At 36.5% G+C, this 27,991-nt stretch overlaps 1 protein-coding gene across 1 annotated transcript in view; it reads right to left on the bottom strand.

Moving 5' to 3' along the window:
- Positions 1 to 783: 783 nt before the first annotated feature.
- PDGFC (platelet derived growth factor C) overlaps positions 784 to 27,991 on the bottom strand; it is a gene marked incomplete at both ends in the record, with an annotated part of 207,419 nt that continues 180,211 nt past the window's right edge. The window contains 3 exons of the mRNA XM_080697941.1: positions 784 to 900; positions 5,448 to 5,665; positions 10,452 to 10,659. Coding sequence (XP_080554067.1) covers positions 784 to 900; positions 5,448 to 5,665; positions 10,452 to 10,659 — 543 coding nt within the window. The remainder of the gene's footprint in view (positions 901 to 5,447; positions 5,666 to 10,451; positions 10,660 to 27,991) is intronic.

The following is a 27,991-nucleotide window of genomic DNA, read 5'->3' on the forward strand; positions in this document are numbered from 1 at the left end:
CTAAAAATAGTTGATCTAGGTTGTCATAAAAAAAGAATATTAAATACCTTTGGTAAAAATAGATATATTTAACAAGATTAGAAAGGCCAACAGTTATAAGGTCAAAAGAAGAATATAAAAATGTACACAATAAAACAAATAAACCAACTTATAGATAAAGTGAAGATAAGGCCACTCTTCCATTCAGGTCTGCCTCTTTCAAACCATGAATGTAGTTCTCTTCTTCTAATGGCAGAAATTGTACTGAGAAACATGGAAAATCCAGTCTTTTCTATCACATGATACCAGTTTAATTCTTAGCAAAACAGTTCCTCTTTAGGACACAGAACATTCTTGTTTATATATGTGAGTATAAGGGGGAAACATTCCTGATTTCCTGTGACTTTAGACCTTGAGAGTCAAGCAGGGGCAGAATCAGGTGATTAGAGGCATGGTTTTTCTTCGACTGACATTAACCTAAGCCATACCAAGACAACTGAGGCGCAGAATGCAGCTCGTGGAAAGGAACTTGGCAACTCTGGAACTAGCTAGTGATCTACGACAGTTCATTTCTTTCCATGACTGACGACCTTTTAGCCTGTCCTTTGGGTATCCTCTCAACAGCGCCGTTGCACAACTCCCAATTCCAGTGGGTGTCTCCTCTTTAGAACTCACTGTAAATCCTGCAGTTGGAAGGTTCTTGAAGAAAGCAACTGAGATTATGGAAGGAGATAATGCCTCAGTTCTCTGCCAGGCCAGCCGCTGCCCCACAGCTCCGGGAAAGGGCAGCTAGTGGCGATGCGGTTATCCACCTGTGCTCCCCCTGCACACACAGTCACACTCCTCGTGGTGCTCCAGGGCCACGTCAGTGAGCGATTTATGCAATCCCCTGACACCGATCTTTGGTCTCAACTGAAGGACCTGAAAGAATAATGTAAAATCAATCAGTGTCTACAACACTGGAAGAAATGCACAACCATCATTTCAGAAACCAATCTTGGGGCCCAACACAGTTTTATTTCTTAGTTAAAAGCATTATGTAGACATTATTCTACCAAAAGAAAAAAGTGTGAACTTTTACCATCATTTAACAAAAGAAAGGACACTATAATGCCAACAATTTGAACAATTTATAATGCTGCCCCAGAATGAAGAATAGTTCTCAAATTTAAAAACTTGCTATGTGCTTATCATTTTATTCCTGGAACTGTACTGGAGAGAATTTCACCTCAAGTATTTTGCAAATACAAATGAAAAAATTGTTTTACTGTTTGTTACTTTCTTCTTTTCACTCATTCATTCACACGTTTAACCAGTATTTATACGTGAAGCGGTCCACTTCAGCACAGTGATACTGTGGAAAGAAACATGATCGGGCTGCAGCTGAGTTTGCTCAATTATGCCACTCATTAATTTCCTTGGCTATACTTCAAGTCCTCTATAAACTGGATGAGATGGATTAGATGTACTTCATAGACATCAGCCTCAGTCACAGCTAACTTTCTGCAGCTGGATTCTACTGGACAGTGCTAAGGAACTTTGGCAAGAATAACAATAATGCCTCTATTAAGTGAAGTTATTTGCAGTTTGTTGAGTTTTTAATACAGATATAGCAAAACAGACACCCAAACTAAATATATTTCTTTTCTTTGGTACTAGGGATTGAACTCTGGGGTGTTTTGTCTCTAAGCTACACTCCCAACCCTTTTTTTATTTTGAAACAGGGTCTTGCTAAGTTGCTGAGAGTCTCAACAAGTTGCAAGGTTGGCCTTGGACACGTGATCCTCCTATCTTATCTTAGCAAGTACTTGGACTCTGCCCGACTAACACATTTCCTTTTAATACTACAATAAAGGAATCTAGATGTGTATCCTATTAAAGACTACTTGAAGTATTTGATTGTAGCTACCTAGTCAAGTCAAATATATTTTATTTCTTATAATAGAAATGGCAAAATTTCAGAAATTATTTTTTTCTTTGGATTATGAACAAAAACCAGGGCATGTAATGATAGAAATCGTCTAGCTTTTCTGCTTTCTGGGCATGACATAGACAACTTCATGAAGCAACTTTGAAAAGCTACCATTCGGGTAAATTTTCTCTAATCTACAAAGACACAAGTCCAATCTTATGACTATTCTATTTGAAGACATAAAAAAGAAAACTAGTGAATGCATACCTCATTTGAAGTATGTAGTTCTATCAGAGTTTAATTAGCTAACATTTTTTAAATACTTACTGGGTGCCAGGCACAAGAATGTTTTTGCATACTTTAACCCACAAGAATTCTATGGAGTAATTTACAATTATTACCCCTATTTTACACATGAGTGAACAGAGACACAGACAGACTAAGTTGACAAAGCTGTTATCTGTTAACTAGGTCAAATGGGAATTATTAAAGTAAGAGTGATAAACAATTATTTTATAAAGACTCATAATATTACTATTTATATATTCTATTTAGTAACTTTCTTCCCTGAGAGATAAACTTTAAAGTCTTATAATGATCCGAAAATAAACTTTTAAAGTAGATCTTTCCAACTACACTACATTTCACCATTCTAGTAGAAAAATTAGTAACATTATTGAATATTAAGCTAAGTGAGATCAGCAGTCTTGGAAAGTCAAGGGTCCTATGTTTTCTCTCATTTGTGGAAGCTGGAGAGAAAATAAAAAAACAAAAGGGACTTCTGATAAGTGAGGAGAGGGGCCAATAGAATGTGGGAAGGAACTGGGGAGGGATGTGGAGAAGTGAAAAGGAGGACTGAGGAAGGAAAGAGTCCAAATAACGTTATGTCCATACACTACCATTTTCACTAATGTGTACAGGGTACAGTAGGATCCAGAGGGAAACACACCAAGTGCTGTGTGGCTGAACGTTTGTATTACTTTGAACCTCACTATAATGTGTAATTATAATGCATCAATAAAAGAAATAAAAATAAAGTAAAACGAAGCCTATTTGGGCATTATTTTATATCAGCAGTGCCTTGCTGTTTATAAATACGTTGGGCAGCATCAAAACTGACCAAATTTAAGACACTTGTGCTATTCCTTATACTCTATGAATTGTTTCTGGAATGAATTTGGGTGGTAGGATAAGCTGCAATATAAGACTAGCCAACATTTTCAATTCCCACTTCTATCTGAATGTACTTCTCCCCTCAGCAGAGGGAAAGTTACACCTCCAAGCCCTCTTTTTATTTTTGTTTTGAAACAGGATCTCACTGCATTGCTGAGAGTCTTGCTAAGCTCAAAACGGAGTGAATTTAAGTGGGAAAGATCAATCCAGTTTAATCCACATTCTCATCACATCTTTTTATGTTATGCCAGGCAACTCTTTACATCTGACCAGCCCTTGAGGCATTTTAATCTTAATGCTCTTTGAGAGCTCCCATACTAAGGATCTTTTCCCCCCAAGACGAGACTCATAGTTGATGGAGTAGCAATAAGGCCAGCCTGTAGACACGGCCTCCAGGATCTTCTGTGAGCCACTCTGACCATGTATGTGCTTCTGGCTTATGTGAGGATGGGGTTTGAGTACAGGGCCTTGCACATGCTAAGCACATATTCTACCACTGAGCTACACCCTCAGCCCACAGAGACTCCATTCCCAGCACAAAGATCTTCCTAAGCATGTGGGGGTGGGAATGAAAAGTAGAGCATGAGCAATAACAGCTAATAGCTCAGTTTTTAAGCATTGAATGCCAGTTTTGGGAGGTACCTTCTCAAAGATTTACATGCAATGGTTAACAGGAGATAGCGGAGGAAAAACCTGAGATGATAGTTTACACTTATGCTACAGACTATCCTGATGACAGTTTCAACAAGGTAATGGTGGCAGTACTCCTTGTCTTCTTCTAGAATCCAGAGTTTTTCCTCTCATTTGCTCAGTGATTAACACAAAACTGGTAAAGGAAAATCATATCATAGAAGTGTTGTTTATGAAGTTGTGCATGTTTAGGTTACCTAACAGAGGAAAGTTTCACTGATGTCATTCTTAAGTAGATGATTATTCTGCATTGTTTTAGTTAGAGAAAAAATTAAAATGATGAAATAAAGGAATATTAATAATGAGGCCAGAAGGGCAGCTTTTTGGCTTGGTGTTATACAAATATATATAATATATATTATATAGGCATATAATATATATAATGTCAAAATTGGTGCACTATAGTCTCACAACATAATATGGATCATGTTGACAATGGCATATATTTCACACAATACTTGGTGATCTCTCCCCCACATCCCCTTTTCCCTCCCTCCCAATATTGAGGGTCTAGGTTAACAATGTTATATTCACATGTTTACACGTATTAGAATGTAGCTTGTCCATTAATTAACCTCAGCCTTCTTCTTCCGCTAACCCTCCTTTCTAGCTTTGCTGAGGTTTCCCCTCCATTATCTGGAGTCTCTCTGGTATCCCTAATACTCCCTAGCTTGAGCATATTAGAGAAAACATTATGTCCCTTCTCTTTCTGTGCCTGGCTGATCTCACTTAACATAATGTTCCCCAGGTCTTTCCATTTTCTTGGGTATGACATGATCTTGTTCTAGTACAAATATTTTGTAGAAATTAAAGTTAACTACTCTATTGCTTGAAAAGGTGGAATATAATTGCAGATGTTTTAGCACTAATGAAAATTTTGAATATACAATTTTTTTGATTCCCAAGACTCTGAAAAGTAATGATTTCTACCATTTAATATTACATTTTCTGTAATTTCAGAGAATAAAAAGAATTAAATTTCAGCTGGGCACAGTGGTGCATGCCTGTAGTCCCACTATGTGGAACTGCAGGTTTGAGGCCAGCCTCAGTAACTTAGTGAGTTTCTCAATAACTTAGTGAGACCCTGTTTCCAAATAAAATATAAAATCAGTCTGGGGATGTTGGTCAGAGGTAAAATGTCTGTAGGTACAATCTCTAGAACCAAAATAAATAAATAAATAAAGTTAAAAATCCATGAAACTTTAAACATGTTATTTGAGGCAACCTGAATACAAAGATTGATGCACTTGTGAATATGTTGTTAGAATTTATGTGTTCATTTTAGTCCACAAATAAAAATAAGTATCAAAGTTTTCTTTCTCCAAAATAGACAATGATTTATTTTTAATCTTAGCTTTCAGTATGTTTTCTTCATATTTTGTAAAGTTTTCACTTGATTTTTTTCCCTAAGAAAAATAAATTTTCATTATTGCATGAGAAGTAAAAACTTCACTGACCACCCATGATGTATTACAAGAGAATAAAGTTTTTTAAACCTTTGATTCTGGGTTTTTAAATCAAGGGTCCTAATTTTAAAGTACAAAACCAGAAACTATTCATAGACCCTATTTTCCTGCTCCCTCCCTCATGAATGCTATATCACCTTTCTAAATATAAATTCATTTCACATTCAGTGTTTCATTGTCAAAGATAAAATACCCCAAAGAAACTAAAAAGTAGATGATGTACGTACCTCGTGGTATTTTTTGGTAACTTTGCTGGGGACACATTGACACTCGTTGCAGTTGTGGAGGCAGCAGGCACAATTTCCACCACAGCGCTTAACCAGGAGACAACCTGGCCAGAAAATGGTATCGGTTCTCTTTAGTTCTTCCCTTACGGACACCGAGAAGTTACGAGGCGTGCAGCTGTATAATCTTACCTCCTCTTTTAGAAGGTTCAGATCCACTACTACAGACATAAAAGAAATCAAAGGGAAAAAAAAAACAAAAACAAAAAAACAGAGGTTTGTGGTGTGCGCCTGAATGTATTTCAGTAAGCTCGTTTCATAAAGCAACCTAGTTATTTTATGAACAATAGCCCTAACAATCTCTCTCCTTATTTCATCTAGGTTGTAGGCCTACACAGATCACAAGTTGGACTTTCTACTTCATCGTAAACAAAGCCTTATTATGACTTGGTGACCAATAAAGAGCTGCCATTGTGCAACATTAAACACAGAGCCAGCAAAACAGTGGAGGGCTACAAATAGGAAACTTAATAGAGAAACAAGGGTTGCTCCTTTTAACCTTAGTGCAGGACATGATTCAGTTTCTGAATCAAGGAGGACACTGGAGGAAAGAATACGGTGTGAAAGCATCCATGCTTTGGTTAAAAGACAAATATAATTTTAAAAGGATTACAGGCCCATGGAACTAGTGAAGAACAACTTATACAAACTAGTAAACAGAACCCTCTTTAATCTTTATGTGACAATAATAATCATAAGACATGAAAAGGAAATGGAGAAATGAATTTCTAAGGACAGCTGAGTGAATGATGAGTGAGAAATATAAAACCACTTGTAACAGTGGAGGTTGTTGGAAAACCCTGCTTGCTTCAAATGTATTAGGAATCCATGGTCTTTGAAATTTAGACTATGTAAATTTTTCCAGATTCCTACCCTTCCCCTGCTTAAAGATGAAGAAATATTTAATTTGTAACCACTCTCTCTATTATTTTAGCAAGTTGGTTAACTATGCTGTGCTTTATTTTTTAAAAGAATACCTACTTGTGAGGACCAAACAAAATATCCTTTCATTGGGTAGTTGTAGTAAATCCTCAAAGAACCACTATTCTTAACTATGAAATGATACTGCCTTAGGAAATTTATATCAAAACAACACCCCATGCATGTTATGACTATACTTGCTGCACAATTTTGATTTCTCTTTTATGTGTCTTTATTTTCCCAAGAAGTATTTGAGTAAAGTAATTCTAATGCTACTGAAGTGTGAGGGTCACATGTATTTGTTCATTCCCCAAATAAGGTATTTTTATAAAGCTTGGGAATATTGCCTTAAATACAACAAATTCAGTTAAATATTTTTTCACAAGTATAGGGAATATTATAGTATTAAAGTAAAAATGAAAGAAAATTATTTCTGGCTGAAGATGGCTTCAAAGAACAATAATCACTACAAATATCCAATTAAAAAAATTAATACCTGTTAATTTTAATAGTTCTAAAAGAGGTAATTAAGAGTCAAAGGTGTATTTTCTTGCTCTTGTGATACATATATTCAATATTTTCTAAATTATAAAAGGGATGCAGTCTTAGTGTTTCTGAGAAATATAAAATTATGCACATGTAGTTATAAAAACAAACTTATGTTAACTATATGGGAATGGTTGAAACCTAGGTCAAGTAGGGAAAGGTATCCAGCAAAGCTAATTCACTGGGTCCATTTCAACATTTCAGCTAAAATCTTACTCTTCGAATTCAACAGCAGATCACTGTTCTATTTGAGTACTTAAAATTTTTGGTTTTTATCTGAAAATGATCCAGTGAATGCAAAGCTTTTCAATGCTTAAAAGCAACTGAGTTCACTGTTTCAAGTACACTGAAAAGTCCAACTCATCTGTACTAAAAATTAGATCATGAGGTTAAATGATGTCACATATTTTCCATGATTCAATTTTTATTTTTCTTAACTAGGAGAATATACATATACTTTCCTCTGTTGTTAAAGCTACATATGATCTTATTTGTACCTATTCTCTCCAGCATAGTATCAGGGCAGAAGGGGAGAGAACGTGCAGGAACACAAAAGCTGGTTGCCACCAGGTTGGATGCTTATTTAGGATTTATATTTTAGAAACTGAATGAAGCGCTGAGCTTTCAAAGGATATTCACCTCCTCCAAATAGTTTTAAACACACTATTTCATGAAACTAGAAAATGAGACTGTATACGTTCTCTTTAAAATGTTTACTTAACCACAATAAAAGGTTAGATAGATTTCCCGAGTGAACTAAGTTATGATACCTGCTACAATGTGAAAATTTAAACACACTTTCAACTTAGCTTCCACTCATTTATCATGTCTGACACAAAAGTCAAAAGCTCTTTTTAAAGTGCTAGTTAAGCCTGACTTGGAAAATGTCTTTTTTTTTTCCCCCTAGCAGTAGCAATGTATGAATGAAATTAAGCCAGAGGAAGAAATAGAAAGAAAAGAAGCAGAAAAACATGAATCCAGACCACACTGGGTTTGGTAGTCAATTAAGGAGTTTAAATTTACACATAATTTTGAAATTTATGCTTCCTATACCTAAGGCGTTCAATTCATATTAGCTTTAATAAAATAAGTCATGTGATAATCTTGTATCATACTTTGTATCCTGCAGAATTTCTAGGCAAAAAATAAACAAAAGAAAGAAAAAGAAGGAAGGAAGGAAGGAAAAGAAAAGAGGTATGTTCCCTCTGCAACATATTTGTAAGTAAAACTAACCTTTAGATCTTTTTTCTTCTCACAGTTGCCTACTAAGATATGACATGCATTTAGTTTGCCTTTCTTAAAATAAGAATTTTTGAACACATCACCAATCGAAATCATGATATCTAATGCAAATTGCATTGATAGTGTAAACTTTACTAAAAAGACTAATACTGACAAAAAAGTTATAGTCACATTCTGTTAGCTGTCGATCCTTTTAAGTTATTCCATCCAAGGATATTGTATTACTGTAATGCAATCTGAGGGTGGTCTTTCCAAGATGAATGTGGTAACACTGTGATATGTTTATTCTGAGAAAACTCTATTTCAATGTCTAATTAGAAGCTTTTAAAAGTTTTACCCCTTGTTCCTTTGTAGATAGATTCCTGGGAGGGGAGAAAAGCTGGTTTTGTCTACATAGATGTTATCCCTCACCTACATTTTAGTTTACTTAAAGTTCCAAAAGTATACACCATTTTTCTCACACTTTACTGTATGCTTAAAAAGTTAATAGGTTTGGCAAACTTCAAATGGCTTCCTTCACTTTTGAGAGTTTAAATGAATATTTGAAAGATCAGTTTTGGGTGCTTTTAAATACATGCTAGCCTCTGGCCAAATCTATGAGCAGTAGTCAAAGAGATTTAGGCACAACGCCACAGCCAGAAGCAAGGATTTTAGGCTTGAAGCCAGAAATCAGCAGTCAAAAAATCTGATCTAGTTTAGAATCCCTTCAGCTACCCCTGTTTCTCACAGATCCAGATAATCGACATCACATTTGCTAACAAGGGCCCCAACCAAGTGTGTTTTAGCTACTCTTGCAAATCTTCATTTATTCCTAAGTGGGAGGGAAGGGAAGTGTTGTTGCTAAGCTATTCATCAAGTTATTCATCAAGATCAAATCTTATAAATATGTGATAGTGTTCAGCATCTGGACAGGATTCGGCTGCCCATGCACTACAACACAGATTTCAAATATTGCCAAAAGGAATCCATGTCTGTTGGCATAGCAAAACACCAGGGTTGGGCAAGTTAGAACATGACCTGCTGAGATTAAAGCTCTCGATCCAAAAAGACTGCAAACCTATGCAGAAAAGGGCAGGAATCAGGTTTCTTTCTGACAAGATTTAGAACAAGCCTCATGCAATCTGCCTCTGGGAATGGCTCAAATAAACATTTAAACACAAATTCTCCAGGTTGCCATTTCATTCTCTAAATCAGGTAGATTTTAATGTTTCTGAAAGAAACAAAAAGTTTTTTTTCTAGTTATTTTCTAATAATTTTTTCTAGTTTTTTTCTAATCAGGTAGATTTCAATGTTTCTGAAAAACCAACAGAGTTTTTTTTCTAGTTATTTTCTAATTATCCAGTTATTCCTATTACATTTTCACTTGAGTCTGATATAGACAATTTTTAATTCTGATTATACTAGGAAAATTAGTCTTATAGAAAATTCAGTTAGCCGGGCGTGGTGGCGCACGCTTGTAATCCCCGTGCTTGGGAGGCTGAAACAGGAGAATTGTGCAGGTTCAAAGCCAGCCTCAGCTACTTAGTGAGGCTCTCAGCAACTTAGAGACCCTGTTTCCAAATAAAATATAAAATGGGTCTGGGAGTATAGCCCGGTGGTAGAAAGCTTCTGGGTTCCACCCCCGTTTGGTCAAAAGGGATTATTTCAAGAGCAAACATACATATGGAGAAATTATCATATCAGTTTTCCTTTAGGTTATTTTTTTGATAAGCCTTCTACCTTGGAAACTTCTATTTTATGTCATTGTTATTTTCCATGTTATTCAGAAGTTTCTAGGCTTGGGAATAAAGTGTATGTAACCTCGACCAATGAGAGACATGGCAATAATGATTTTTATAGAGCATACCCCTTTAGTAACCTCAAACCTGGTTTTGCAGCTATGATCATTTTTTTTTAATCTCAAAATCAATACACTCTAAATATAGACTGGAGTAAGCAGTGATACTTGTGAAATGTAAAAGAGGACTTTACCAAAATGATATTTTAGAAGGTAAAAAAATCACAGAGATTTTCAGCAGAAGTATTTCTTTTAATTTTCTAAACCCATTGAATTATATTTGACTCTTTTTGTATATATTCTCATTATATATAATATGTCTGAATGATAAAAATGATGGATTGCTTTACTAGATCCCTGAGGAATTTTAGACTCTTCCCTTTAGGACCCATGGCAGAAGAATCTGAAACATTAGGTGCTAAGAAAATTAAATGAGCCTCTAATCTGAAGATGGAGCTTACCTCTGGATTTTCTTCCAAACACAAAAGCTTTGCCAAGAAGCTGCCAAGTTGGCCTATATAGATCTTCCAAGTCCAGCTGCCATCTATCTGGTTCAAGATACCGAATAAGATCTTCCAGGGTACTGAAGGCAGTAACTGCGTTATTAAGGAGGTCCAGTGGCAAAGCTGAAGGGGGTAACATAGAAGGACTCACAGCTTCTGTGAGTTGCTGAAATTAAAACAAATCCTCTATTAATTGTTTTAAAAATGACAATGGATTGCTTCTCCACTTATGTTCCATGTATGTAGATGAAAGCTAAAAACACAGAGGAGGTGAAACTGCTTTAAACTCATGTTAGAAGTAATTATTTTGTGAAGACTTCATGTAGATGAACTCTGACAGATGTTCTGTGAACTCAATGAGAAAGACATTAGTTTCCATTACCACACACCATACTGTATGTGGGTATCATATGCATATAGTAAAAGTTGAAAATATCCTTACAGTTGCAGTGTGGACTATAATGAAAACTATGACAGTTTACCAAAGTTTTCTTTATTTTCATTTTCCTTAATCTGGAAAATCACCTGGTAGTTATGTAAGTTAGTCAGATGAATTAAGGTTTTAATATAAAGTAACCCATAAGAATTAGAACAAAATATAGGTGACAATCTCCATTGACATTGGGAAAGAACTTGTTAATCATGGAAGAAAACACCTTGGCAGAGCACAGTGCGGCACATCTGTAATTCACTACCTGCAAGGCTGAGAGAGGAGGACTGGAGGTTCAATGACAGCCTCAGCTACTTAGGAAGGCTCTCACCAATTTAGCAAGATCCTGTTTCAAATAAAATATAAATAGAAAAGAACTGGGGGTGTATCTTGGAGGTAAAATGGTTTTGGGTTCAATTCTCACCCCACCAAAAAAAAAAAATAGAAAGAAAGGAAACACCTAAAACATAAAAGATCAGCTTGATAACTTTGACTAAAGTATATATTAATGTAAAAGATTTAATAAGCAGGATAAAAAATAAGAGACACTTATATGACCATATACATAGTATGCAGAAAAAGGAAATGAGGAGGAAGAGGAAAAGGAGTAGGAGAGGAGAAGGAAGAGGAAGAGGAACAAATTACCTCCATAGGAAAAAAATGGGCAAACTCCAAACAAAAGGCTGAGATGGTAAATCAGCATAAGGAAATATGTTAACATTTATTAGATCATGTATAACAAACTGAGACAGAATTTCATGTACAGAATACAGAAAAGATATATTATTTTACATACATGTGGGTAGAAAAAGATTTTTAATGGATTACTGAATAAACTCCATGGGAATTCCTGGGTCCTCTGTATAGGATGCAATGAGACAGGACACAACCACTTTGATGTTTAATGTGTTGCACTTAACTTTCAGGTTTATATGCTTTTGTCTATTTACAGAAAAATATGTGCAACGGTAGTTATCACAGCATTATTCTGAATACGGAAACAATGAAAGCAACCTACATGCTCATGTATATGAGGATAAATTAAAACACATTAACACCAAAAGGCAAACAACACATAACATAATCACTCCAATAAAGGTGGTACAGTGTTGATATTCCTTATATAGTTTTTAAAATCCAATAAGTATCACCCTCTTTCCCAATTTTTAATAAGAACTAAAAGTAGAGAATGCAGATCAGAGTTAAAAATCAGCAAAATAAATACACAAGCAAGTACATTTATTTTTCAATAATAATAATAATAATAATAATAATAATAATAAATGAAAGCATCAATTTAAATAAATACATGAGTATAGAATAAAATACTTATGTCAATGTTCATTTTTAACAGTATATATAATGAAAAAGCTGGAGTATAAGTATATAACAAAATAATTGATCATATTATACTAAAAATGGAATAGATATTAAAATGAGGTCATCTAGGAATTCTTATTAACAAAAGAAATGACAAAAGACAAACTAATATCTTCAATATATTAGGTTTTAGGTTGCATAAATTGAGACATAACAAAAAATCTAAAGTACCTTAAATAGTCAAGAGAGCTGGTTTAAATATCCAAATTTTCAATGGTTTCTATTCTAACTATATAGTCCTGTTAGGAATCAAGATAAAAAATCATGTTATTGTAATAAGACACTCTTCCATCAATACTTCCTTCTCCTTTTCTTACTTGAGTCCTGAGCAAGATTCATCACATACTATATGTAGCATCTTTTAGCTTTCTCTCCTTGCCGTCAGTCTTTCTTTACTTCTTATTCTAAGCTGTGTAACCTTGGGTTAAACCACCTAAAATGTCATTGATCATGTGATGTATTTGGACAAATACCTGTGATTTCTTATCTTGAGGATAAAATCTGAATTCCTCACTCAGCATCCAGGCTGCCCCAATGTGATCCCTATCACCTTTCCACCTATTTCCCTACTCTCAAAGACATGCACATCTTGTCCCAATCTAGACTCTTCAAGAACTGCCACATACAATGCTACCCTTCACCTCTCGGATATGAAAGCCTCCCTCCTGTTGATCCACATGATACACCTCTACCAGTTACTATTGTATCTAAAAACCACAACTCATCCATGAAGCCATCCACTACAGCAGGACCACTACTGTCCCACTGAGCTCAGCAGCGTTCATCTGAAAGAAGCCCCCTCAGTAGGCTGCCATGTGGGCACCTCCTGGAGAAGCAGAAGCTTCTCCACAAACTGAAAACAGGGGAACCCTCCTTTCCTGGGATGCATGGTTTTGCAGAGACCCCCTGGAGCACTGGAAGATGTTTTTACAGTGAATGCTCAGGAGAAATGCACATACAGCCTCAAGCCAAAAATGATTTCCTTCTTATTTTAAAGGCCTAATTTTAATAATGTCAAAGATCTGGTGAAAATATGTTTTCCAATTATCTTACAATGTTCTTGGTAGCAATTAGACTGTTAAACTGTTCTCTCTGTGTGTGTGTCCATGTGTTTTTGTATGTTACTGGGAATTGAACCTAGGGGCATTTTATCTCTGAGCTACACCCTAATCCCTATTTTTTTCAATTTTTGTTTTTAAACAGGGTCTTTCTAGTTGGCTAAGTCTCACTAAGTTACTGAACTGGTATTGAAACTGTGGTCCTCCTTTTTCAGTCTCCCAAGTATTGGAATTACAGGCATATACCATAATGTCTGGCTTATATTATAAACTTTTAAGGTAGAAACAAAGTCTGTTTTTCTTTACTCAGTGACTCTCATAATTGCCAAGTGATAACCAAAACTGCTTTGGTAGAGAGTATGTGACCAAAGAGATAAATAATGATCTATTAAGGGTTTTCATTTTTAGTTTAACCAATTTGGCTTATATTGGTTAGATTGATACTATCTAAAGGTTAATGCAATTTCTCTTACAATTTTTAAAAACAGAAGCCAAAATAGAAATGCTTATATGAAATTAAAATTAAGAGATATACTCAATGAATCACTGAACATTACTCATGATTATGATGATATAAAACAAATAGGAAGCTTTATAATTACACAGAAAGTAAATGGGGGCTAGAAAAGTCATGGATAAGGTATATATTATTTATTAAAGTATCAGATTGCAGATGAATATTTTAGGCATGGCATAAAATTATTATTGAAGCTAGTTTCATTGAGACTATGATCCATTAATAAATTGGCTTACTTTGCTTCCAAGTCTATCGGAGATTATGAATAGAGTGCTTCTTTTGAAGCAATAATGGCTACAACGGAGGTCAGTATTTCTGAGATAAAGTTCAAAATCTTAATGTATAAAAAACTACACAAAATAAGCCTGTAATACTGAAGAAACAAGAAACATAAACCTTAGGTTCAATGAAGTACCAGCACAGTAGTCTTCTCACATGGGACAAGAGGTGGAAGAAAAGCATCTTGTCATTTGTCACTCCATATATACAGCAGCTGGTGTGAAATCACTCAGCTTTTAGATCTTTAAAATTAAAATTAGATAATTGTAGAAAGATAGGTCCCCATACACCAATCTCCAACTTCTTATCCCTCCCAAGACAAAAACAAAATAAAACAAAAACAAGAATAATAATTAACATACTTTCCCCTGGCTTTAGAAAATTGATTCCACTCTTCCCCCGAACAGAGAAAGCAGCATTTCTATTGAAGGGCCTTTTCATGACAGCCATCCCACCCACTGTTCAATGAATGACCAAACTGTTCACTTTGCAAGTTCTGCTTTGCTAAATTGGTTAGAGGGATTCTCAAAAGGAAGAGGTGGGGGGACCAGAAATAAGAAATTAGAGGGAAAAATGTCCTCTAATTCCTGAAGCTTTTATATTTCCTGATAGAAAATGCCACTGTCCAATATATACCGATGTTTTCTTTTCCTGTATTTAGTGGGTAGAAAATTCTAACAATATTTTGACAGTCACTAAAACTAACAATCAGGCGGTTAAACTATTGAGCATATGACTTAAACTGGGTTTTCATATTCCCAGCTTTCTTTTATCTTCATACAAATAAATTATGAGTTGTCCTAGGACAGTTTAGTAGGTGACAATGGACACTCACGGAGAACAGCTTCTTGGGTGTTCTATAAATAACCAAATGAAAACCCTTAACTCAGTAAGCTAGAGAAAACACTTCTGCTCCACCTGTCAGGGCAATACAGTGACATGGTGGGAAACTATCTGGCCCTCATCTAGGCCATTTCAGGTACAAAGAGACATTGTGCAAAGGGCCTGAAATGTCTAAGCAAGAACGTAGCCTGTCGAAGACTGCATTTCTCAAATGTCCGCAGGAGCTAGAGCGCTTATGAAAAATAAGGTCTGCCTGGTGAAAGTAGCTCTGAATGAGTTCTGATAGGAAGCCGGGAGCCTGGACTAGCATCTTGGGGCTGCACACATCTAGAAGAGAGAGTCTGGGCAAATGCCATTCTGTCCTTCAGTTTCCTCCTCTGCAACATATGAAAAAACGAAGTGACTTTTCTGTTTATTTCCAGCTTTTACATTTAAAATTCAATGTAATCTAATGCCAGATACAAGGCGGTCAGATATAGGTTGGCAGTATTATTTGGAGATAGTCTAAAAATAATAATCCAATAGTCACTTAGGGTACTTAGTAAGTATACTACATAGTAAACTTACATAAGTTTATAAATTACAGACTCATTAAGCTTATGAAGAGGATGAACTTTATTTTTTTTCAGTCTCTCTTTTAAGTCTTTCCTGTTAATTTATACTATTAGTGAGTTTTAGGAACACTGCCTTATGGAAAAACTAACATTTTTCCACTGATAAATAGGAGATTAGTTTTAACACAAATAATTTAGTTGGAATATGGTCAGTTCACTAGGGTGGGCCCTGACTGTGTCCTTATAAGAAGAGGACATTTGCACACAGGCATGGTACAGAAGGAAGACCATGTGAAGACAGGGTGGAGGACAGGAATATCTACGAGCCAGTGAGGGAAGCCTCCGGAGAAACCAAACTAGCCGGTATGTCCATCTCAAAGTTCTAGCGGCCAAAACCATGAGAGAATACATTTTTATGGTTTAGTCCAGTCTGCTGCCATGTTACTTCAACTTCTCAACTCAGTACCAACTGCAGTAGCAAACAAAGGTGAATAATATAGTCTGTCTAGCAAATCACTTGATGAACACAGTGAGAGGAGAACTATGAACAAATTGGTCCCAGTCTCGCCCCTGTGTAGCTGATCCTCTCCAAGGCACCCAGCAGAGAGATCCTTCTCCTGCCTAAACCAAGCCAAATTCAGAATCTGCTGCTATGAGTCACGTGGGTAACCGAAGGAGTATCACACAAGTTCTGGTGATTGCTGACCATAAAATAAGTGAATTTGGTATGAAAATAATAACTTGAAAACAAATATATTTTCCCTTTAATGGTTGAAAAATAACTGGCAGACAAAGCAACAGTCATAGGAACCAAGTCATTGTTCTGAGCTGAAGACAGAAGAGTGTGGCTGCAAAATTAAACATCCTTTTTTACTTCTCCAATGAGATTTCTGGAAGTCAACAATTTAGTGTTTGATCTTTTATTATGGCTACCTTAAGTATTTACTGCATTCATTTTCATCTTTTTCTATTTTAGAAAAGAGAAAAGCTGACTTCCTGCTTGGAATAGTACAATCTGAGCTGCTTAAACTTTCACAATAGTTACTGATCTCTAAAATACTGTGGCTTGTCATTTCATTAGGATTTCTGTGGCAAGCGCAATTTTAAAAATATAACATTTACAATGGAGCTTCTTTGGACAAATACACATGGAAATGTTTACCTTTAGTAGCATAGCAACGGGTGCAAAACAAGTAGGGCCTGCGAAGATTTATGTATAGCTCTCTCAGTTAACTGCATACAGTATATTTCAAACTGATAAGGCTTTCACTTCATTCATACCTAACAAAGGGTTAGGAATACAGACCAGGTTTTATTGTTGTAGGTAATATTACAACAACAACATACTTGTGTGGTAGGAGAAGAAAAAAATATGTTAAAAGTCAGGCAGTATAGCACAGCCTGTAACTTCAGCCACTTGGGAGGCTGAGGCAGGAGGACTGTTTGAGCCCAGATCAAGACCACTCTAAGAAACATATGAAGACCTTATCTGAAAAAGAAAAAAAAGTTCACTGCCTGGTGTGGTGGCACATTAGTCCCAGTACTTGTGAGGCGGAGAAAGAGGAATTGCAGATTGTGAGGCGAAGAAAGGGGAATTGCAGATTTGAGGCCAGATCACAGTAATTTAGTGAGACCCTGTTTTGAAATAAAAATAAAACAGGATTGGGGGTATACCTCAGAGGCAGAGTGCACCCCTGGGTTTAATTCCCAGCACCACACACATTTAGTGTTGTGTAATGCCACTTTTTAAATGTGTCCCCAATCTTGTTTCTATAATGTTAAGCTGATAGACTGTCCATAGATGGGACTTTAAGAGATAAGACAGCAGACAGGGCATGAGATAGAAGAGTCTGCCAGGAACAATTGACAGGAAGATCTGTAAAGACGCAAGAATGCCCTGGAACAATTCATCTAAACATGCTTCTTTGTTTTTCCCCTTGTTCTTATCAGAATCCATCCAAAAAGTTATCTGGGTTATGTTTTTAAGTTACTTTTAAGCCAGCAAAGAAATGTGAGTGCTTGCCTTCCTACTCTGAAGCAGATGTTTTAATACTGGGAAAGCAACGGGGATTATAAATTTAAGTGAGAAATCCTGGGGCAGGTGGCCAACTGCACTCATGTCAAGTCTTACTACTGAGGGTGTCTCACAAAAGGAGCATGGAAACTGGGTAAAACTTGACATAGCTGTGTAACCAGCTGCAGAAAGAGTCCAGGAGGAACAGCAAACAAGGTTCATCGCCTGGCACTTAAGGCAGTCGATTCAAGGCTCCAACTCAAGGCTGACCCTCAAAGCTGAGGTTCAAGGCTTCAGGGGGGAAAAAAAAAAGCCTGAGCCTATAGAAAAAAAGGTGGCTGATTTTTGCTGAAATATTGTCTTAAATAAAAGTAGTGAGTTTATAATACAGCTTCTTACTAACTTGATGGCTGTAAACAACTGCTGTGGGCTCAACTTTCCTATGAACATGCAACCTGAGAACGTTCCAGATCCAGCTACGCTTATAAATTAAGACACCCTTACCCTGGAAGCCCCCTCACCTAAAGTGTTTGTAGTACAGGATAAAGAAGGAATTTCACACAAGTGCCCACATCTTAGGTATGAAGGTCTCAACAAGCATCAACTCTTTACCATGCAGGGAGCAGGCTGTTAGCTAACAAGCACTGGCAAACAGCCTTCACTTTTTAGGTAAAATTATGGACTGTAAGTAATGATCTCTATTGAAGACTGAAATCCACAGGATGAACAAATAGCATAATCCCAAGAACATTTTCTACAATGCCATTTGTGGGAAGCCAAAATTGTTTTTTTTTTTTTTTTTTTTTTTTTTTTACTAAGATTTGAAAAATTATCCTCTGAATAAAAAAAGTGACAGGACATAAACAGCTGAAAGAATGTGCGGCAGCTGCAAGTGTGTGACAATAGCATATCCCCTGCCTTCTGCCTAATCTTATTGTATTGAATGGCCATGGATTTGCTTCCACAGATTACTCAAAAAATGAAGAAATGATGAATGGTAAGGAACTTCCAATGAATGAGAATGCAAGTAGAACACTTCTTCACTGCAAAGCATGACATAATGGTACCTCTAACCAGAGCCCCGTTACAAGTGTGCACTGAGACAGGAAGATGGCGGTTCGCGGCCAGCCTCAGTTACTACTTACTGAGGCCCTTTGCAACTCAGTGAGACCCTGTTTCAAAATAAAGGATAAAAAAATTGGGCTGGGGGTGTAGCTAGGAGGTAGAATGCCCCTGGGTTCAATCCCCAGTACTGCAGAAAAAAAAGTTATACTTTTATTGGTACCTTGGAACTGCTCATCATAATGAGATACAGTGTGATACAAACACACGTGCATACATCATAGCCTTTGGTGTTTTCGGCCACTCTGCTGCCCACCTGCCTTTTCATACCTGTTAGTGAGATTGCTGGCGATACTATCACATATGGACACAGCAGTAGGCAAACTGTTTTCTTCACCAATTCTCCTTTCCCTTCCTCTCCTTCTACTTTCCCTAACCACTATTCCACTATTGTATTGGTCTCTCTTCATTTATCTGAAGTCCCTTTTGTTTCCTATTTTCTCTCTAGCTTCCACTTATAAGAGAAAACATATGACCCTTGACTTTTTGAGCCTGGCTGAAGACTACTTCTAATAGATGTTTCTCCTACAGCATAATATCTATTCTGTGTTTCACTCAGCAACACTTAAGAGAAATCTGTGGAATGTTTGGGAGGAATCCAGCAAAGAAACAGTGTCAATGCTGATAGTGTCAATTTTATGTTTGATGAGTTTAATAATCAGATAAGACACTAAACCTCATTTTAATGTTATACTACACTTGAATGCAAGACCTTATTATGGGTAAGAAACAGTGGTATAGAGCTATTTATTTTTACATTCCTGTGCAAAAAAGAGTGTCAGGAGCTGAAACAGAAGTGGTAATAAGCAAATCTCAGGGACTTTTAAAATGGAGTCAAGGTCATCAATGGCTCCACACAGATAAATTCAATGGTCCATTTTCTCGGTCTTTATCTCAGCTGACATGACAAGAGCAAGTAGCTTTCAACACACAGGTTTTCTGCCAAGACAACTAGATGCTTCTTCTTAGCTCTGTTTTCTGGTCCCTCCTACCATTGCCCTTCAACATATTAGGGGGTCCCAAGGCTCACAGTTTGGGGCTCTTCTCTCTCCCATATACATTTTATTTTAGTGTGTGTGTGTGTGGGGGGGTACTGGGGATTGGACCCAGGGACATTCTATCTCTAAGCTACATTCCCAGTCTTATTTTTTATTCTTTATTTTTGAAACAGGATCTCACTAAGATGTGGAGAGCTTCATTTAGTAGCTCTTGACTGAGGCTGGCCTCAAACCTGCAATGATCCTCCTTGTCTCAGCCTCCCAAGTACTGAGATTACAAGTGTGTGCCACCATGCCCAGCTCTCAGGTCTATATTCTTCGCTTTGGGGTCCCCTCTGGTTTCATGACATTGCTTGTGATTTACATGCTAACTACCTGCAAACTCCTCTCTAACCAGCACAATTCTGGCATCTCCATAGAGGCAACTCTACTTTGGATGCATCCTTTGGTCCGCTCCTCTGTTCTATCCTCCAGTCAAAATCAAGTTATCTTGGCTCTACACAGACCATGGCTGGAATGTGACCCATTTTCCCACCTCCACAGAAACCACTTTATATCCAGGCTATCATCTAAATTACTAATCTAACTCACCTCTTCTTTGCCTTTATTCCCTGAGTTGAATAGCATTATGCCACAAACAGTAGAAGAGTATTAGTAAATAAACAAATTATTTTTATTTTTCTAGAAATCTGTATCTGCTTTAAACCTTAAACTTAATAAAAATGGCCCTTAAACACTCTATGGATATTCACTGTGGAACCCGACAGAAGGGTTTTATATATAGAGAGAGATTTCACAACCCTCAGTTTGACTAGGATGCTTCTGTAACCTGCCCTTTTCATCCTCCCTGGGATATCCACTGCCTCTTGTAAGCAACACAGGCCATGATGCCAACCACACTCTCTTCTTAAGTGTTGGAGAACCATTCCCACCAGCCACTGAAGATTTAGGGCCCCCTAAATTACAAGATGAACACATAATTTATGTGCACACCTGCAGGAACAAATGTCCAAACCTGCCTAGAAAAAGAGTTATAAGGATTAAGAAAAATAGTAGAGTTTTGTATTATTATAATAATAATAATAATAATAATTATTATTATTATTATTATTTGCTGTACTGGGGATGGAACCCAGGGGCATTGTACCTCTGATTTACACCCCAGCCATAGTTTTTATTCTTTTGTTATTATTTTAAACAGAGTCTCTCTGAGTTGCAAAGGGCCTCCGTAAATAGCTGAGGCTGTCCATGAACAGCGATCCCCTGGATTCTACCTCCCAAATGCTGGGATTACAAGCGTGTACCACCATGCCCAGCATTTAAAAATTTTAATACGTTAATTAAGTGCCCTATATACTTAGGGATATCATACACAAAAGTTTTATCACATATTTGATTATCCAAGTTGTATGAGTTCAGCCAAGATACATAATTATTCTAAATAAGTTAGGCTCCTCATGATGGTACACATTAGTAAACCTAGTACTTGGGAGGCTGAGACAGGAGGCTCACAAATTCACTTGAGGCTCCCTTGGCAACTTATCAAGACCCTGTTTCAAAATTCAAAAAAATAAAGAGTTGAAGATGTAGTATGGAATTAGAATGTCCCTGGGTTCAATCTCCACAACCACTTCTCAAATAAAAGTTCCTGATTCATGGTGGTCTGTGCTGTACAAAGTGATGTTACATACTAGTTCACTGGCATCTCTGCCCAGCATTCCTATCACACTGACATAGTAAATCAGAGCCAGAGCATGTCCAGGTTCACAGGAAAAATCTTTCAACAATCTTCTCTGCTAAAACAGATTTATATTCAGTAGCTATCCTGGGGTGGGGGTAAATGGGAATTTCACAATAATAAGAGTCTTAAAAATGGTTATGGCCATGAATATCTCTATCTTAATGAAAGTTACAATTAAGTAAATAATACATTTAGTTCACATCCCTAACAGTTTTCTTAGTTCATATTTTTATATTACCAGTCTTCATTTATGAAATAAAACAAAAACCTAACAAAAATGAAGGATTTCACTTAATGACAGTGTATAGTATTACATTAAAAACAAGTCTAAAAAGTCAACATATAGTTCTTATTTCAACAATGGAGGGGGAGAGCTATGAGTGACAATTATTTTCTCAAATACTAAGTAATTTCTTTTCACACTTTTAATTCTTTATGACATCCCTATTATACTATTAAGTCTTCAAGATTCATACACAGATCTGAGTACCTTCAATGAATAAAAGGTGCATATTCAACTAAACAGAAACAAGCTGTAAACAAAATAAGTCAACTATGCAGAATGCTGGATGATGAGATGTATTATAGAAAAAGTAAAGCAAAAGGTGATAAGAAAAACAGAAATGGCCCCCAGGAGGAGCTGACCTTCAAGCAAAAGTTGAAGAAGTGGAGGGTCTAAGTTCCATGATTATCTCAAGACGATCAACCCAGATGTGAGAAACAGCAGGGCGAGAGGTACACCTGGTCAATCGGATTTAAGGGAGAGAAAGGAGGGGACCTTGAGGTTGGCACCAAAGGTTGGCGCTAGCAGGTCTCTGACTACAAGTGGACATTGTTGGCCACTGTAAGGATCCAATGAATTGAATACAAAAACATGGAATCTACACACAATGAAATTATACTCAGCCATAAAGAACAAAATTCTGTCATTGTAAAAAATGGACAGAACTAGAGAATATTGTGCTAAATGAGATAAGCCAATCATAAAAGGTGAAGGGTCAGATTTTTCCCCTCATATGTGAAAAGGAAGGAGAAATGAATATATAAAAGGGGCCAAGACAAAGGAGGAGAAACCCAATGATGTGATGGAGGGGGATTGAGGAAAGTGGGTGAGGGGAGGGAGATCTGATGAAGGAAACACTGATGCTAGAAACTGAGAGAGAACATGGAAAATAAGAGTTTTGGGGAGCAGGAGAGCAGAGAGAGACTGTGGCACAATGGTCCAGGAGCACCACAGCACATTCAAACCCCAGGGAAACCTAAGTCCAGAGGGAGTGACATCAGAGTCTCACTCATCACCACCGTACTTGGTGCGGGGCATAGTTTTTAGTTGGGTATTTCCAGAGCTTTCTGAAGTGGCCTGGCCAATAGTCTCAGACAAGGAGCCTCACAGAAAAGGGGTTATAATTTGGCAAAGCCATGATATTAGAAGCAAAGAAAAATGCACAGGAAGGTAGAGGGAGAGGACAGGAGACACATGCATAGAAGCGTTGAAGGACAATAATCGGGGTGCCGCTCTCCAGAGCCTCCCAGTGTTCCCAGACCAGCATGGCTTTTAGAACACTGTTGCCAAGGCCCTTGAAAAACCTACTGTAAGAGACAAAATAAGGATCTATAGTAGTAATCAGTTTAGACAATTTTGATGATCAACATAAAATGTTTGTTATAATTAAAGCATTAAATTTCAACATAAAAAAAGCAGAAAGGCCCAAAATGCTTCCTTGAAGTGAGCACTTACCTAATGTCTCCACAGTAATTTGAATACATTGATTTGTATTAAATATGCTGAAATTGAGATTCTAATTTTAATCGCCTCCTAATAGCCTCGATGAAGAATATTTGCTTAAATTAGATTCAGGTTCAGAATGTAACCAAAGTTTCAGAGGGATCCAAGGTTTTTTTTTTTTTTTTTGTACCAGGGATGGAACCCAGGTATCTCTGAGGTACACCCCAAGCCCTATTTTTAAGTCTATTATTATTATTATTATTATTATTATTATTATTATTAGTGGTACTGGGGTTCCTGGGAGCCCTTCTACCTCTGGGCTACATTCCCAGATCTATTTTATACTTTTTTATTTGGAAACAGGGTCTCTTAAGCCAGCACGGCTGGCTTCAAACCTGCGCGATCCTCCTGCCTCCTTCTCTCCAGTGCGGGGATTACAAGCATGCACCACCACGCCCGGCAAGTCTTTTTATTTTTGAAATCGGGTCTCAATGAGTTGAGAAGAGCCTAGCTAAGTAGCTGAAGCTGTCCGCAAACCACCATCTTCTGATCTCCGCCTCCTGCATGCTGGGATTACAAGCTTGTGCCACCATGCCCAGCCTGGGATCCCAGTTTTAATGAGTACAATCTAAGTCTGATAATATGACAGGTCATATAATAAATAATGCCATTATAAAAAGTTTTCAAAAATGGTTACTTTAAAATAATTTATCTTCCTAAATGTTTTCTGTACTCACTGATGCAGAAAAACTTTCAGGCTCCTGATGATTTTTAAGCAGATTATTGTGGAAATGATCGTGCATGAGTACCAGGAAATCTATGTTTTGTAGGTGCTGATTAGCAATGCTTTCCAGCTTGGGCTAGAGTTTGCAACCTAGGAAGTGGTTAATGTAATTCTTGGGACTAGAGTTTAGACTTGTATAACTGTTGACACTGGGATAACCTCTTTCTTTGATAATAAGAGCATGGTATAATCCTGTATCAATGGGGCAAAGCAGTTTCTCAGTGAACTTTGGAAACACTTCAGTTTTACTGAGTCTACAACCCTAATGCATTCTTTCCTTTGCTGCCAGACTGACTGAAGCCGTAAGAGGTGAGGTCTTCCCTTTAATCACATACAGATCACAAGGAGAAAACCTTATGAATCTCAAACAGATTTCCAGAAAAAATAAATTTTTCTGATTTAACTAAATAGTAATGAGCAAAGTGTCAGTTTTATGATTCTTTACATGAAACCGTATTCTGAAACGGCAAATGTTGCATATATTTGATTTTAAAATGTGCTTATATGATATAAAATTTTACAGGAGACAAAAGATTTGGCTAAACCAAGATTATTTATGAGGGAAAATTTTAAAGACTAGGCATGGTGTTCACTTGCTTACACACACATGCAATACACTAGCGTCATAAAAGCTGCTCTTAGTGGGGGGTGTATGCTCTGAATAAATATACAAGTTATGGAACGTCATTAAAAATGAAATGGGATACATTTGGACAAACAGAATGATGGAAAGATTATGAATTTTTGAATCAGAAGATGTGAGCATGGGCACTGGATTCACCATTTAGTGGCTGTGGTCATGAACAAATCACTTATTTTATTTGGGTTTTAGAGTACTTAAAAATAGGTCAAAGGGTGCAATATATAACATACTTATTTAATTGTTCTGAATCTTAAGTAAAATGATGTGAATAAATATATTTTATAATATTATAAATGAATATGCCTAACTAATAATAAAAGAAGTCATAACATTATAGCATACAGCTTCAAAGGCAAGATTATGAACAGGAAGAGAGATTAAAGAGAAAGAAATTTTTGTTTAATACAGAGAAGAATTTCTAAAAATGATACTGTCTAAGAATTGAGGGGCCTCAAAAGCTAAAAACCAATAAATTCACACAGATTTTATGCCCAAGTCACAAGGTCATTTTTATCAGAAAGAATTGTGGATTAGGCAGCAAACATACAAAAATTATTTAAAGGTTTCTTCTCATTTTGAAGCTTTATGAATTTGGATAGAGTAGTAACAATAAAGAGTCCTCCTCCTAAATTCCCCCTCATAGGATCCACTGAAAACATGTTTCAGAGTTTACTGTAAATCATACTCATCCCATATTTTCTATATAAAACATTAACTTAAGGATGTAAATACAGGTATTTACACCAATCATTTGAGATTTTTCCCCATCATGATTACCCATTAAACAAGTCAGTGCATGAGAAAGTAATGTGTCACTTGGATGGCATGAAACAAGTGTAGGTATGGCTGCTCTGAGGATATACTGAGAAGTAAGGTAGCCAATGTCTTATTTACCTTATGAGTGTTGGACACTTTTATCACTTCAATATAACCTGGATCTCTCCTGTCTCATTTTTAAATTGGACATCCTATATAAGTATTAATTTAAGATCTTTGAAAGTGAGAATGATTTCTCTGACAAACTACTGAAAAACTTTCCTAGGAGCAACATGCACACTCGGCACAGGGCTGCTGCTCTTCAGCTTTAGGCTTTAGATATTTGGTTTTCTACGATATAATGCAAAGGATAACATTTTTCCAAGCAGTGACACCTAATGATCTTGTGCTGTTTTCTAGCACAGGGATATTTGTCTCTGCTACTAGAATGTCGACTAAAGATATTCCTATTATTCCTCTGTTCATTTTAAATTCGGGATGGTTTGCTATGTGCTGGGCACTGTGCTATGAAGTGAAAATATAAGAACGAGTAAGATAGTCTTTGATCTTGAGGCATTTGGAGTTACTGCAGCCATTACTGAAGAAAAGAGAGTCTACTAGTTATCATTTGTGTTAACTTATCAAATACTTATAAAAATACCTAGAAATTTTAAAAAATGACCATGCTGAACTGGACATGCCTTAAAATGTCCAAGGTAAGATGCCACAAAGGTGAATTTAATTTTAATTGAAAACATAGTAAGAAGAGACAAAACAAAAGAAATAAGTAAAGAATGTTTCAAAATGATCAAATAAAGAATGGTTATATAAAATAAAGCCTGAATACCAAAGCATTGATTGGTACATTACTTGGGGGAAAGTCTTCTAAATGCCAAGCTGGGCAAACACAGATTTTACACACGGTATAAATATTAAAGATCCTTATGTTTATTTAGTTTTCTATATTGTTAATTACTTAGTTTTAATTATTTATCATGAATAAAATTGCTCTGGAAATAATGATCTGTGTCAGTACTGGTAACCTTGCACACATGAAATGCCAAAGCAAGTCTTAAATAATTAAAAAGACATTCACTGAGTAAATACCTGGAGGTGTGTGTGCTAGCAACAGTGTAAGCCCTGACTAACATTCACTTAGAAACTAAATCTCCATTTGGCCATAAACTTTCAAATATATTTTAAGAAACTTTGATAGACCTAATAAAACCCTCCAGTTTATTATTTGAAGCAATCAGAGGGATGATGAAAAACAGTTTCATCATGCTCACCATCTATAAAAGTTTTCTCTTAATTCTGAGGATCCAAGGAGAGACCTAGCAACTTTATCTATACTTAACTCAAATGTGATGTCAAATTAACTTTTCAATGTTCTCAAAGGTATGGGGGTGCGTAGGGAAATGATTAAATAAATATCAACATTTGGGTGAGTTATTATTTGAAGAAAAGATAGAAAAAGGATGGATTTCCCTGTAACTTCAGTCCATATACATAAAAGAAAATGCAATTGTGCTAATAGAATTTATTCATTATATGGATTAAGTGCTAAGTGGAACAGTTGAGCCAATTTGGAATTGAATTAAAATACAAAACTCACATTCTATTAAAAAATCACACAGCAGATTTTTAAAAGCAAAAACACACATGTCAAGATTACAAAACAGAAGAGAAGAGAAATAAGTGAGCATGCTCGGGCAAAGAATGTTTTGAAATTCCAGCATCTCCCAAGCAAAATATTGCAACGGAATGACAAGTTATTTCTACCAAAATGCATTATCTTCAGGCAGAAATGCCATTAATACACAGGAAATATGCTAAAGGTCCTGGTCCATGAAATGTGCATAGTTCAGGAAGCCTACAGATCTATCCAAACAATGAATAACTTTAGATTTTTTTCCTTTGGCCTAAAACCTTTAATCTGTGTTTCCAATTATGCCAGGGAGGCAAGAGAACACATTTCACAATTCTGCATTTTATAGGCACTACCAAGAGACAGCTATCCCTCAGCTGTAACTCTAGCCCCTTGTCTGATTTCACTGAAAATGTAAAGAGAGCTGGAGGGCAGGCAAGAAACTTGCCCTCACCTATGCTTGTCGCCAGTGGCACCAAACAGTTATGAAGGACAGGTGGACTCTGAATTACTTAACTGTTCACTAATTATGCCCTGAAACCCTGTACCCCCAAACTGAAGAGTTTTTCAAAGGAGGGGAGATCAAACTAAGCCAACAGTGTATCACTGCAACAAGCTATCAACCATGAATCCACTGATAAAAAGTCTAGAAGACAATTCCATTCACAGCAGTCTCAAAACAAAAGAAAAACTCAGAAATAAATTTTAACCAAGGAGGTAAAAGACTTATACAATGAAAGTTACAGAACACTGAAGAAAATGAAGACCTCAGAAGATGGGAATACCTTTCATGTTCTTGGATAGGTAGAACAAATATTGTCAAAATGGCCAAAAGCAACCTAGAGATTCGATGCTCATTAAAATGCCAGTGTCATTGGACAGCACAGTGATGCATGTCTTATAATCCTTGCATTTTCAAGGCTGTAACAGAAGGAACACAGGTTGGAAGCAGCAACTTAGGTTCTCATTAATTTAGGCCCAGTTTGATAACAAAAATGAGAAGAC

This window comes from Muscardinus avellanarius (genome assembly GCF_963383645.1).
Source record: "Muscardinus avellanarius genome assembly, chromosome: 6".
Lineage (NCBI taxonomy): Eukaryota > Metazoa > Chordata > Mammalia > Rodentia > Gliridae > Muscardinus > Muscardinus avellanarius.